The 15,179-nt window shown below is 40.6% G+C and overlaps 1 protein-coding gene across 1 annotated transcript in view; it reads right to left on the reverse strand.

Moving 5' to 3' along the window:
- Window positions 1–444: 444 nt before the first annotated feature.
- Window positions 445–15,179, reverse strand: part of LOC138165006 (cytochrome P450 4X1-like) — a 36,790-nt gene continuing 22,055 nt past the window's right edge. The window contains exons 5-12 of the mRNA XM_069093054.1: window positions 15,006–15,130; window positions 14,770–14,924; window positions 13,219–13,325; window positions 12,286–12,476; window positions 8,574–8,707; window positions 7,412–7,476; window positions 5,320–5,402; window positions 445–709 (exon numbers count right to left, since the gene is read on the reverse strand). Coding sequence (XP_068949155.1) covers window positions 541–709; window positions 5,320–5,402; window positions 7,412–7,476; window positions 8,574–8,707; window positions 12,286–12,476; window positions 13,219–13,325; window positions 14,770–14,924; window positions 15,006–15,130 — 1,029 coding nt within the window. The 3' untranslated portion in view covers window positions 445–540. The remainder of the gene's footprint in view (window positions 710–5,319; window positions 5,403–7,411; window positions 7,477–8,573; window positions 8,708–12,285; window positions 12,477–13,218; window positions 13,326–14,769; window positions 14,925–15,005; window positions 15,131–15,179) is intronic.

A 15,179-nucleotide genomic window follows, 5' to 3' on the forward strand; every position in this document is an offset into this window, starting at 1 on the left:
TCTTATTCCCAAGTCTTCATTTCCTCCTCTGTAGAATGGGAATACCAATCCTTGTCCTTTCTAACGCACATTTACCATGTGTTTTGGCACCATATAAATGACCTGCTCATTAATACTGCCTCAGACACCTTGTCAAAAATCATGCTTGCCCTTGTTCATGGTCCAAATAAAATGACAAGAGTCACTTTTGGTTATCTACTTGCTGGATTATCTGAAGTCAAATTCTCATTCTCTGAGTGTTTTTTTCTCAGCACCGTAGGACACCTCATGCCCAGTCTTACTCTAATATGCACATAAGGACCCCAGGTTTATTATTACATTGTTAATAACCATTCAAGTCAAAAAAAATTTAGGAAGGCAAATCTCCCCTTACCCTTAATCCCTTCTCAGTCCCCAAATCACAAAATCCAGTTCAAAACAACAGAAAAAAGAAGAAACAATCAATTCTGTATTGTTTGTATATGTTTACTTGAATCGTTGGCTGTTAAGTGAAGAGACTTTCCAACTGGGTCACAGTATCCATCCCTAGGACCAGCAGAACTAGTGGAATGGTCTTAGGTACAGATGAATTCCATTCTTAGACCTGAGAACTAAGTGGGGCATTGGGATTGGAGGCTTCTCTGGATCTGGCAACAGCTCAAAACGGAGAAGAGTTAGGGCCAGTCCCATCTTCAGCTCCAGCATGGCAAACTGCTGCCCAATGCAATTCCTGGGAAGGAAAGGGGAGAAATTGAAGCTTGGGTAAGTTTTGTTTCATTTTCCTCTTGAAGCATATTGATGCTAAAACCTTAGGTCCTTGAATAAAAAGACTGAAACATATGTCCATGATTCAAAGAATGGTCTTAGAGATGTCTAATTCAACCCCTTTATTTTACAAAGAAATATATTGAGGTGAGAAAGTGGAATTGACTTGTCTAAGGACACTTTGGTCCTAAATAGCAGCTGTGATAGTATGATATCCTGTTATAGTAATTTGCTCATTTTAAGTATAGGGCAATACAATGACCTTTCAGGTACACACAGTTTCCTCCCCCTCTGCTTAAAGGAGTTTGTATTAGAGAAAAAATTAGAAATATCATGAGAGTCACTCTGTGCTTCCTGTAAGGGAAAAAAGTTAGATATTTTGGTAGAGATGTGGCTCTCTGCCTTAACTTACTGAATATTTCTTTCTTTCTAACCTATGATCTCTGTTACCAGAAACAATTGGGTAAAAAAGCAGAGGAGTATCTCACAAGTATTGGTTAATAGACAAGCACTGGGAGGGGAAGTTGAGGAAAGAAAAGACCCTGTTTTAGAATTTCCCTTGGTCTTTGAACAGATGACTTTGGCCGGAACCTTTTGCTCTATGATTACTATAGACCTGATGGCCCTCCTTCATCTCCTTCCCTGCCACAACTTAGTTCTATTTTCTTTTTCTTCCTTTGCAGTGGTCCTACGCAACTATGCTGCTGATCTTTCAGGCTCAGCCCTCAAGGTACCTATTTGTTCCTTTCAACGGTCTTTCCCTTCATGTCTCTCTCCATGGTCCTGAATTAGAACCTCCTTTTACACACAATTCTTGGGGTATGCCCAAATATCCTTCACCCAATCGGAACGGACTTCCTGTGTCACTTAATTAGAAATGTCTTTGATTAATTCAAGGAGGTTTTGAGGCCTTATACACATGATGAACAATTGGGAAGTGTTTCCACCTGCCTACAAAATCCCAAACAAGTAGTCATATAGTCTTTCACTCATTTGGGAAGAACCACCACCTCCCTAGGCAGTTTTTTCTCCTTTGGGACAACTCTATTGGTTAGGGGAGTTTTTCCTTTTAACAAATCTAGATATGCTTTTTTTGTTTTGAAGCAATGGGGCTAAGTGAGGCTAAGCCCAGGGTCACATAGCTAGTAAGTGTCTGAGGCTGGATTTGAACTCAGGTACTCCTGACTCCAGGGCTAGTGTTCTATTCACTGAGACACCCACCTCCCCCTAGGTATCCCTTTTTGGAACTTGACCTATCCATACCAAGCCTAGTTCTGCTGTCTCAAACTAAGCAGATGTTTAGGAACATCTAATTCTTCTTCCCTATGATATCCCTTCTAATACATGAAGAAAACCATCATGTACATGTGCCCCCAAATGATCAAAAAATATTGAATACCCCAGGTTAAACACAATGTAGGCCCTTCAACTGCTTTACATACTGTAAGCATGACCATGATTCCAAGCCCAATGTTCTATCTACTTCACCACCTAGCTGCCCTTTGAAGTGACCAGTGGTCTCTTAATAGGCAAAATTGAGAGCTTTTTCTCAATCCCATTCCTCCTTGATCTCCCTGTAGCATTTGACAGTGTTAATCACCCTTTCCTTCTGGATATTCACTCTCTCTAGGTTTTCATGACACTGCTCTCTCCTTGTTCTCTTCTGATTTCTACAACTGCTTTTTCTCAGTCTCTTGCTAGTTCAGCATTCAGGTCATGCTCTCTAATCATGGATATTCCCCAGAAATCTGTCCTGGTCCCCCTCCTCTTTTCACTCTAAATCATCCCACTCGTTGATGTCACATGGGCTGAATTGTCTTCTCTTTGCAAATGATTCCTGGATCTTGATTTTTAGCCCTAACTTCTCTCCTGAGCTAGTCATGGAGCTCCAGCTGGCTCTTGGATATCTATCTACTGAATGTAGTGGATGTCTTGTAGCTCTCAAGTTGAAATGTCCCAAACCATCTTTTCTCCCCAAACCTCTTGTTATCCCAACTTAATTTAATTATGATTATTAACCACAGCTAGCACTTATGTAGTACTTTAAGATATGTTCTCTTATTTAATCCTTACAACATCCTCATGGTCCAGGCCTTATTATCTCCATTTTATAGATGAGAAGACAAGAGCTGAGAAACTGAGTGACTTATCCAGGGTCCATGGCTAAGTGAGTGACTGAGGCAGGATTCCAGACTCCATCCACTTATCTACACTGCTATGAGTGTTGGAGGCCCACAACCCAGGTGTCATCCTCAACTTCTCACTCTCACTCACAGCAGATCTCCAATGCATCCACAACTTGTTGTTTTGACATTCTCAGCATTACCTGAATACATTTTCTGCTCTGTCCTCCCTTCCTGGTTCAGGCCTTCATCACCTCTCACCTGAATGATTAAATAGCCTTATGGTTGGTGGCCTGGTCTCAAGTCTCTCTTTACTCTAATCCATTCTCCCCTGAATTGTTAAAGTGATTTTTCTAAAGCATGGGTCTGATCATGTTACCTCCCTGCTGAGTAAGCATTAGTGGCTTCCTAGCAACTACAATATCAATATCAAATCCTTTCTTTTTTTGGTTTTTAAAGCTCTTCATATCCTCATCCTTTTCTACCTTCTAGCTCCTTATACCTTACCTATTCTGGAGGATCTTGCTACAATGGATTCCTTATACTTCCTCAAATGTGATACTCTATCTTCCATCTCCATGCTTAAGCACTGATTACACCATCTTCCTTCCCCACCTAGAATTTGCTGTCCTCTTCCCTCTGCCTATTATTTTCCCTTCCTTCTAGTCTCAGCTTACATCTCACCTTCTGCAGGAGGCCTTCCCTGGTTCCCCCAGCTGCTAATATTTTAAGATTACTTTCTGTGTGTCTCTACTTATCTTACATGGTCCTAGATATTAATATGTTTTCTCCATTGGAATGTGAGTTTCTGGAAGGCAGAGACTGTTTTTTTTTGTTTTGCCTTTATTTTTATCCCAGATGCTTAACACAGTGCTTGGCATATAGTAAGCTCTTAATAAATGCTTGCTTACTGGTAGATTGATTGGCTGAGGGACTCCTATGCTGACTTCCCCTATAGAATTTTAGTCCATGAGATCCTACCTTATTTTCCCAAACCTTTTGAAATCTAGGTTACATTTCAGACTATGTCTTGCTTTTCTTTCCTTTATTACAATTTCTAACAGGGCATGGTCAATCCTCCTTAAGATTCCTGTCATTTCCACCACATCCCAGTTTGTCTTTGTTAATGAGAATCAGAAACAGATGATGACTTCTTTTTTTTTTCTTTTTTGGAGGGGTAAGGCAGGGCAATGGGTGTTAAGTGGCTTGCCCAAGGTCACACGGCTAGTAAGTGTTAAGTGTCTGAGGCCGGATTTGAACTCAGATCTTCCTGATTCCAGGGCTGGTGCTCTATTCACTGCACCACCTAGTTGCCCCAGATGACAACTTCTAATCACTGACTTGTTCACTGTGCAAAGGATCAAATTTCCCTTCAAACAAGCCAAGAAGTTATGGTCTACTCTCCTTTGGGCAAGGAAAGATACCATATGTCCAGATAATGGACATTTCCTATCACTACTATCCCAGACTACCATGATAATAATATAACCCATTGTAATGAATTGTAACCCATTTCTTGAACTCCACATGGATTTTCTCTTTATATCTAGGTGGTATTTAGCACAGACTCCACAAACCAACAAACTTGTTGGGTTTCTCCCAAATGCTCTCCATTATGTTATCCCCTTTGCTTTCTAAATTTCATCACAGCAATATAACTTCTTAATTTGAAATGCTATTATATCCCCTGCCTTTTGTCTGTTCTGTTTATTGTAAATTTTAAAAAGCCCTATATCCATCATTTATCCTATTCCACCAAGTGTCAGTGATACTTTTGACATCCCACTAAATATCAGGGATGCAGATGAGATCCTCTGACTTTGAATCCTTTGTTCTTTTTTTGACACCTCACGCCTCTCTTAATGCCAAGCCTGATTAGTACCTTTGGCTCCTACAGAGGCTCCATTCATCTAGTTGACTTCCTCACTCACCAACCCTGGGATGTGCTCTCTTAGTCATTTTTCTCGGAGTAGTGACAGGTCCTACTGCTCTATTTCTATGCTTTCTGAGTTCCCCTTGTGACCAGTGGCACATAGCATTCTTCAAGATAGATGAGTAAGGCTAGTGGTTAGGTTGTGGTAAGTGAACCAAATAATCCCCTTTATAAATACCTTCAGTCTCTGTCTATTGCTTTTAGGATAAGATGCACATGCCTTACTCAGACATTTAAGGCCTTCCATAGTCTGATTCCAACCTAACTTTCATTTCATATTGCTCATCTCCATATGCTCTGTGTTTGAAACTAACTGTATGATGAACTATTGCTTGAATTTGAAATTCTGTTATCTCTATATCGGATTTAACTCCTGAACCAACCAATTATGGTCATAACTTCATCCAACAAAAGAGAACCCAAGTGGGGAGAAGGCTGAGGGGAGGAAGTGGTTTCCAAATAAAAATTTTTGGTCATTTTCACTATGGTACCCGATACAATTACTTAGTGCATCCTCACCTAGGTCCAGCTGAGAATGGTAAGAAGGCATAGGAGTGTCTCTTCATGGAATTCTCTTGGGAGAACCTTTGGGGGTCAAAGACCTGCAATGAGACCCCCCACACTATAATGAATACATTTCTTGGGTTTTAAAAAAATTGCTCACAAGTTGGCCCTAGGTAATTAAACATTCAAGACTTTATCTCAAATTTAGCTCTTTGCATTGAACTCAAATTGAAAAAAAAAAGGCACTTTGGCACTAACCAGGCTATGTTCTTTTCTAAATAAACAGATCAGATCTGAACTTTGCTATTGATGTTCTGTAAGACAAACACTTTTCTCGTCATGTCACAATCAGATCTTTGATACTAATAGACTATAGTTGGACTCCATTAAAAGAAGGAAAGAAAAGAGGTACTTATTTGGTTAATTTTGAGTTTAGATGAACAAGACAAAAATCCAGGCAAAAGAGGACTTTTATGGTCCTGAGTAGCTGGCTTGGAGGGCTGAACTCTGTTACATCCTTGGACTCCTAGTTTTTGTTGTAGTCTGTGCAGCCCCAAGTCTCCCCTGGGCCATTTTCAGGGATGGAAGGTCATGCTGGGTACAGTTTCTCCTGGCCATCCCCTGGCCATACTCACTGTCTAGAGCTTCTGATGGGTCTACTTTGTAATCTAGCATTGCCAATACTTGAAGGAGCCTGGGCTTCATCAATGGAGGCCCTCTCTCTGTCAGTAGAGATCGCAGTCCCTCTATATGTTCCAAGATAGGCCTTCTTCATAAATTTCTATGACTGAGACTTTCCAACTATCCATCACAAAAGCAAACCTCTGGGTGACCAACCTCTCTGGACTTAGCTTGACTGATCCTTGGAAGTCAAGCAGATACTACACTGTCCATCTATTAGCCCATACTCAGAACCTTCGAGGAGGTGGGGAATGATCTTCTAGAGCAGTGGTATCAAACTCAAATGGAAATGGGGGCCATTAAACCATACATAAGGATCTCTGCAGGCCAAATATTGGCTTAGAAAACCATTAACATTATTTATTTATTTTGTTCAATATTTTCCAGTCCAGTCACACATTTTAGGAGGGAGGATCCGAGGTTCAGAAAGATTAGGTAGGCTGCACAATGCAATATTTAAGAAGCAGAGGCAGGGTGGGAGTCAAGGCCTTCAGGTCATTTAGCACTGTTGGGAAAGAGCAATATGTATTTGAGTATCTGCCAGAGTGAGTTTGGATGTGATTGCTTCTGTGAAACATTTGGGTTAGAATTTAAATTGGTTTGGGCTCACTCAAGATTGTGGCCCATGGGTCACATGTTTGATGTCTCCTTTCTAGAGGGTTTTCACTTCTGGTAGAACCTTAGAGATCCCCGGATCACCACCTTCCACAAAGGAGACATTAGAAGACTTTAGTGAAAGATCTAAGTAATGGTCCTTCCACTCTATCCCCCTGTTCCCCACAAAAAACCTAACCTAATGCTACCAATTCCAGGCTATTGAAATAAAAGTGTTTTATTTCTCCCTTAAATTTTCTTCCACTGTTATCTTCCTAAGAAAGACTTGTCATGGTGTGGAGATGATCCTGGCTGGGGCAGGGGAGGGGGGGTGGTTTGAAGGCTCTCCTAGAGGAGAAACAACTTGCTAGACCTTACTAATCTGGACCAGCTTTGAGCCTAGGGTCAAGCACATAAATCAGGCTCTATGCTCTGAAAACCTCCCTTCTTAGGGAGAAGTTCATCATCAGAGAAGTGATTGGAGGTGATAAGTTTTCTCAGCCTCAGCAACTTATCAAGAACATTTGCTAGAGATGGGCATGGACTGGACTATGATAGGTAGAAAATACATGTTCCTTCAAGGAATGAATGAAGGAAGGATGGAATGATTGGAGCTAATGGTCTCTTCGTGTTAAATGAGGGAGGACCTACATCAGTGAAAATTACTTTGGCACTTGAAGTAACTTAATTCATTGGATACTTGACTCTTAGACTTAGAGCTGAAAGGTTCCCAAGAGACTTTCCAGTCCAGTTACACATTTTAGGAGGGAGGATCCGAGGTTCAGAAAGTGTGATTGTTTCTGTGAAACATTTGGGTTAGAATGAGTCATACCTGAGGCTTTTCCCAGACAGCAGGGTTGTGATGGAGAGCCCAGATGTTGAGGACAACTATCATACCTAGACAGGGAGGGAGGGAGAGGGGACACACACACACACACACACACACACAACGAGAGAGAGAGAGAGAGAGAGAGAGAGAGAGAGAGAGAGAGAGAGAGAGAGAGAGAGAGAGAGATATTCATTCCATATATTTCCCTCCCCCTTCAAAGCACCCTTCCTCTCCTGTACTTTCCTAGAGCTCCTTTTCTGGACCCTTCTTTTCCCTCTTCGCATTGTACCTTGCATAACAGGTACCTCTGAACATTTTGTACTCTCCCAATTAGGAGGTATGGCTGCATTATACCCTCATTATTTTATAGCTGATTCATGTATTTCAGAAGTACTTCCTGGACATTACTGCATAATTCCCTTATCTTCTCCTGATCTTCAACATTTTCCTTTTTTTGTAACCCCAACATGGCACAACTGGGTGCTTAGGTTAGTTGACTGACTGATATGGTGAGCTCCACAAGGCTCCACGGAAGGACAAATTCAACAGGATTTTAGGAGTGGCTTAAAAGGCACCATATAAATCTGGAGAAGTGAAGTCTCAGGGGAAAACAAGATCACTGTCCCCATGTATCTGAAGGCCTGGATTAGCTGGTCTTGGTTTGACCCCACAGGACAGAAATAATGTCTAGGAACTATGGAGAGGCAAACTTTAGCTTGATATAAGGAAAAATTCCTAACAATTAGAGCTCTCCAAAATTAAATTAGGCTGTCTGTGGCATAGTTAATTTCCCATCTCTGGTAGTGTTCAAGTAAAAGATGGATGAATACTTCTCAAGATCGAAGAAAATGCAGATTCTTATATCCATGTTGGACTGGATGATGTTTAAAGTACCTTCTGACTCATATTACATAAAGTCTAACTTTTCTTCTTTGTAAGAGCCCTTTCAATACTTGAAGTTGTCTCTATATGTCTTTCTTGTTCTGTTTCTATAAGGTGTATTTTAAAACTCAATCATTCTGTATTAAGTTCCCACTATGAACCCAATATTAGGAATTTAGCATTATTTCCTAGCTCCTTCATGAACCAAAAGGCTCCTTAGTTCTGATCCCTGGGGCAATGAATTCTAGAGGGAACTGATTATGTTGGGCAGGCAGACTGATACCTGTGGGTAAGGAACGTCCATCTGGGAAGGTGATAGGTTTGCTAAGCTCCCTAGCTATGGTGATGCAAGGTGGGTAGAGGCGGAGGGCTTCCTTGATGCACATGGTGCTGTAGGACATCTGGTCTAGGTGGTCCCTGTGAGGAAACATAGACAAGAAAGAGATGGAAAGATAAGGGTTTTTGGCTAGGGTCTCCATCAGATCTATAAGGACCACTGGGATTTTGGAGTTCTACCTCTTAGAAGGCAGGTAGGTGCAGTGAGGAGTGGTGGACTTGGAATCAGAGGAATTCAGTTAAAATCCAGCTCTTTTAATTACCAGCTGTGTGACTTTGGACAAATCACTCAATCAAAGGAGGGGACTAGGGATTTGATTTCCCCTAAGGTTCCTTCCAGCTCCATATCTGTGATATAATAATCCATCTCAAGTTGGCAATGGATGAAAGATATCAGATCAATTTAGGCTATGATATGCCTAATATTCACCCCATATGGGATGCTGAGGCAAGCAAGATTGAAAAACCAGACCATTTCCTAGCCCTTTGAAACCCAGCAATTGGGTTAGAGCTTTGTCATTGGGCTTGTGTATTTCCAATTTTCATTAAAGGGTACCCTGGTCATTAAAATAATTGGATTTGGGGCAAAAAGGCCTGAATTCAATTCTGGCCTCTGCTTCTAACAGCAAGCAACTTCTATTCTCTGAATCTCAGTTCCTTTATCAGAAAAATAGTTACAATAATTTTTGCATTTCCTCCCTCACAGGTTATTATAAGGAAAATGTCTAAATTAGCACCATAAAAATGGGAGTTCTCATTTGAAATAAGCAAAAAAAAGACCACATTCCAAAGCTAAACTAATTTTGAATTACTCTTATTATTAAGAATATAAATCATAGAATGTATTATTAAAGTGATAGTTACTAAAAATCTAGAAGCAGCAATGTGGTCTTATGGAAGGAGTGCTGAACTTGGAGTCAAGAGATGACTGGGTTCAAGTCCCACTCCTGATACTTATGTATGTATGATCACAGGAAAGTCAGAGAATCTTTTAATGTCTCAACTTCCCCATTTGTGAAATGGGATAATAATGGCACCTACCTCACAGCACTGATATCAGGTAAGATATGTAAAGCTCATTGCAAACCTTATAGTGCTACTAGCTCAGAACCCATGGGCAAGATCCTGTGCCTCAGTCTCAGTTTTCTCACCTATAAAATAGGAATGATGATGATGATGATGATGATGATGATGATATATATCTGTTACATCACAGGTTTGCGGTAAAAGTCAGATGAGATAACATAAGAGTGTTGCTTTGCAAAACTGAATGAGTGCTTTGAATGACAGTGTGACCAAAAGGCCAGATAGCATCATCAGGCTGAGGCCATGCCAGTTCAGTCTTGTTTCTTTCTCTTCCTTTTTTGGCAGGGTTACAAGAGTCAAGTAGATTAGGAAAATGCTCTAAATAGAGTTTGTCTAGAGGTTAGCATATCAATTCACAAAGGCTCTCTTGCTATTTTGTGGACAAGATGGAGAGATGCAGGCTATACAATAGAAGGACCAGGCAGGAAAGTGGTGAATAGAATGCTGGACTGAAAGGCAGGAAGAATTGAATCTGAATCCCAACTCAGACACTCAAGAGGGAGGTACCTTACAGAAAGTCTTTTAGCCTCTATAAGCCTCAGTGTCCTTATCTGTAAAATGGGGATAATGATAGCACCCACATCACACAGTTGTTATGAGAGCAAAATGAGATCATATACGTAAAGTGCTTTGGAAAACTTGCTAGGCATCATCATCATCATCACCATCATCATCACCATCATCATCACCATCATCATCACCATCATCATCACCATCACCACCATCATCATCATCACATTACCATCACATCATCATCATCACATTATCATCATCACCACCACCATCATCATCACCATCACCATCATCATCATCATCATCCTCACCATCATCATCATCATCATCAGGAATTGGTTGAATAGATGGACCCAAAGAACAGTAATTGATGGCTTCTTATATTACCAGTCCGTCTCAGGTATCTGTGTGTTATCCTCTCACATATACAACTTTTATCCATAACTTTGGTAAATGGGCATAGATGGACTCTATCTCATTTGTAGTTGACACAGAACTAGGGAGTCTGTCTAATGCACTGAAGGACCAAGTCAGAATTCATAAAGATAGGCTAGAACACTGGGATGAATGTAAGAAGATTACAACAATCAGGGGTAAATATAAAAACTTATGCTTCAGAACAAAAAAAATCAACCTTTAAAGTTCAAGATAGGAAAAACCTGACTAGAGAGCAGTTGCCAGAAAATGATCTGGGGTGTTGTAATAAGAATGTAAATTTTAAAGATCTTCCCTGCCCCTAGGCTAATGTGCACCTGAAGCCTGGGGTGGGGGAGGCTTGTTTTTCAGTAGATACTTCTTGATTGGCCAGTGAGTCAATAAGGTTGTTACATTCTCTGAGCCAGGAGAAGGTTATATAAGCCCTGATGTGTAGCTTTGTTTTGGGACTCACTTTGAGAAGTGTTCTGTGATTTGATCTGAATTCTGGGAAGCCGTTGTTGAAAGTCTCCCGGCTTTGAAAAACCCAGAATGTGGAAACCCAGATGTTGACTGGGTATGGATGTAATGGTTGGACAGTTTGGAAATCTGTCCACTTGATGTTTCTGTCTTGATAATTATGCCTGTATACTTTGAGGTTCAGGGTGCTGACCTTTTCTCCTGAACAAGGTAAACGATATATGTCTGACTGATTAAAGTAAGCTTGTTAACCCATTTTGAGTTGCTTTCCTTTAACAAAGCAGATCCAAGAACCTGTGTGAGCAGGCACCCTGGGGACACTGGGGTGCTTGCTGCAACAGGTGTTCAGTTTCAGCAAACTCATATGGGTCAATTGGGTGACAGGGCAGTTAAGAAAGCTATTACAGTTGTAAAGGTGAGCTTGATTGAATAAATTAATCACCCCATCCTGCTTAATGTAACTAACAGATACTCTACAACCTGATGTCTTCCATCAGGTGAGACCACCTTTATTCAACGAACCAACCAATCAAAAGCATTAAACTAGGTGCAAAACATTCTTGATCAACTTAGAAAAAACAAAGTCATTGGATGAAATGAAATAACATACACAGGAAACATGTTGGGATTGGGTAAAAAGACTTGGTCAAGCCTGTAGAGTATATATAAGGTAGCAAGAAGTTTAGAACTCAGTATTCCAGTGGTGGGATCAAGAGCCACTGGGATCAGTGAAGGAGGAAGTCACATCACCAAGAAATACTTTTATAGGGGAGGAAAACACGTCCCTATCTTCTTGACTTCCTTTGCCATGATGAGAGTATCATCATGTGACTTTTGAAGTGCTAGAGGACTTGAAGTTTTCATTACTGTACACTGTCATCACTATACACTACATTGTACCAAGGTTGTACTTGGAACAACCTGGTGGTACTGTTTGCATTGAGAGCCAAAGACAAACTAGAGAAGAGAAGGGGGAAGGGAGCAAGCATTTATATAGTGCCTACTCTGTTGCAGAAACTGTGTTAAGTACTTTTTACAAAACTAAAACATACCAAGGGACCTTGGTTTGAAGAAAGAAGGATAAGTGATGGGCAGCCATGGTGCCCGAGGAGGGAAACAAACAGCAAAGAACCCAGGAATTAGGATTAAGTGTTTGATGTTCTTACCAGGTAATGGTGTCCCCAAGTTTTAGGATATTTCTGATCTCTTCTCGGCATAGGTGTTGATGATCCGGGTTCATGGCCATACAGTAGAAGAGCCAGGAAAGGCTAGAGGCTGTGGTGTCATGGCCACCAAACACAAATGTGTTAAGCTCAGCCTCCAGCTCCTCATCTGATAAACCTTCTCCATTTTCACCCTGAAAAAAGGATAGAAGTATTTCTTTATCCAAATTCAATTTTTAAATGATATTTTCAATTGGCAAAATATAAGAGTGACTGTGGTAGAAAGTAATTCAATCCATAAGGGGTTCTGATTTCAAACATCATTCATAGACATCCGTTGATGACATTCATAGAGCCTCCCCTCCCCCAATGACAACTTTCTCTTTGAATTCCCAGAGCACTGTGTTTTCATGTCCCTAATGGATTTCTCAAGTGACATTGTACATCACAGTCATCTATGTTTGTTTCATATCCCCACTAGACAGTGATTTCCATAAGACCAGGCATCATGTCTTGACTACTTTTTTTTGTCTGTCCCAGTGGCTACCATATTCTTCAGCATGAATAGGTACTTAATAAATAGTTTAAATGACTTAATCACATAGTCTAAATTATAGAATTCCACCTTCTCATCAAAATGAAGAGTTGGGGGCTAATTAGTCCTTTCAGTTGACTGAACTTCTCTGACAATTTCATTTAATCTAATTCATTGGTTATTTCAATCAAACAACCAATTTACTTGTCTTTCCATATGTCCTGATTTTCCAGTAAAATGTACATTCCTTGAAGTCAGGGATTATTATCATTTTTGTCTTTGGGTCCCCAGCACTTAGAATTGTGTCAGGCATAAGGTAAGTGCCTAATAAGTGGTGGTTCCACTGAATTGAATGGAATCAAAGTGTTGGGTTGGTTTGCTCAGATATTTGGCAGACTTACTTTGGCACCGAGAAGAACATCCAGAAAATCCAGGTACTTCTTCTTTTGTATCTTGTCCTGTTCACTATCATTCTTGAGGGCTTCCCTCCTTTCTTGGATGATTTGGGCTGGGGGAAAGTTCAAAATATTTTCCTCTTAGCATGAAGAACATGAACTAATTATTGTCGCTGATTCTGCAGAGAGTTGTCTCTGGGACTGGCAGTTCACTTTGGGTCTCATTTGACTTCACTATGTTTGGAGTTGACAGTTTGAGGTGACAGTTTCAATCTACCTCTATACAGCTTCCACTTACTGTCCCTTGTTTTGCTCCCAGGGCTAAGCAAATTAATTCTTCAATTTAGCTATTTTGTTTCCTCTAGGTCTTCTCCGGACTAAATAGCCCTAGTGATCCACTGAAAAACGACAGCCAGAAATCTGCAAAATACTGTAGATTTGACCTGTCTAGGGAAGAATATTGTGGCATATCTTCTCCTTATTCCTAGAACTTTATTTCTTGTACTTTTTTGTATGAGGCAAATAGAGTTAAATGACTTGCCTAGGGTCACATACCTAGTAAGTGTCTGAGGCTGGATTTGAACTCAGATCCTCCTCAGTCCAGGACCAGTCCTCTATCCATTGCACCACCTAGCTGCACTGAAACTATATTTCTCTTAATGTAGCCTATAATAGCATTATATTCCTTCCCTCTGATATTGTTGGTTCATATTAACATGTGGTTTAACTGGAAACCTCAAATCTTTTTCAAAGAAACTGCTTTCTAACCATGTTTCCCCAATCTTGTACTTATGAAATTGACATTTTTAACTTGAGTGTAATCTTTTAAATTTATCCTTATCAAATACATATTATAGGGGTGTCTAGGTGGTGCAGTGAATAGAGCACCAGCCCTGGAGTCAGAAGGACTTGAGTTCAAATCCGGCCTCAGTCACTTAATACTTATTAGCTTTGTGACCTTGGGTAAGTCACTTAACCCCAATTGCTCTGCCTTCCCTCCTCCAAAAAGCAAACAAACAAACAAACAAAAACTTAACTAAACTAAAAGCATTATGGAATTACTTAATAAACATAAAATTATTTTAAAAATACATATTATAATATTTGACCTAATATCTTATTTGAAGGCTGATTTTGCTCCAATTCAATTCAATTCCAGCACTAGAGACCCAAAAATATGTCTCTTACACCTGGAATGCTCTCCCTCCTCTCCTCTGCCCTTGGAATCCCTAGCTCCTGTAGGAGTCCCAAAGCTCAACTCCTCTCAAAGGTTTGTTCTTATATTCCCCAAAGGTTAGCCCTTTCTCCAAATTTCTTTGCCTATATTTTGTATTTATTTATCAATGTGTTTATTTTATCTCCAAGGTAATATGTAAGCTCTACAAGGTCAGATGTTGTTTCATTCCTTTCTTTGGGTCCACAGAGCTAATCAGAGTTCTTGGTACATGGTGGGTGATTAATTTATTTTTTGTTGAATTGAATTGAATTGAGTATCCCAGCCAACAGGAGTCAGTGAACTAAACAGCATGCAGAGGTAGCCCAGGGTGCAGGAAACACCTGGGTGCTGATGTGCTATTTGGCAGGCAGCCTGAAATTCTTGCCCCTGAGAGCTCCACCTGTAAATCAAGTCATGGTGATGGAGGTAGCTGTGTAGGCGGTGGAAGATGAGCTCTGAGAGTTTGGTCACAGTTGAGAGGTAGTTGGTAGAGAAGCTACAAGAGGAAGTACAATGCATTATCAGGAGTTAGGGTACTGGTCAATAGGCCTCTCCCTCTGTATCCCTCATTACTGACCTTTCTGTTTGGGAGCCAGTCTGGACGTTGAAGGCACATTTCATGATATTGTCCAAGGTCATCAGGCGGATGGACTCACAAATTTCCACAGAACTGTCCTGGTTGCTGAGCTTCCCCCATGTGTCCTGGGACAGGAGAGTAAAATCAACGTCATCGCTGCCTTCCAAGAATCTT

This window comes from Petaurus breviceps, unplaced genomic scaffold, assembly GCF_028583685.1.
Source record: "Petaurus breviceps papuanus isolate PSGF00001 unplaced genomic scaffold, PetGlider_PUasm1.0 207, whole genome shotgun sequence".
In the NCBI taxonomy this organism is placed as follows: domain Eukaryota; kingdom Metazoa; phylum Chordata; class Mammalia; order Diprotodontia; family Petauridae; genus Petaurus; species Petaurus breviceps.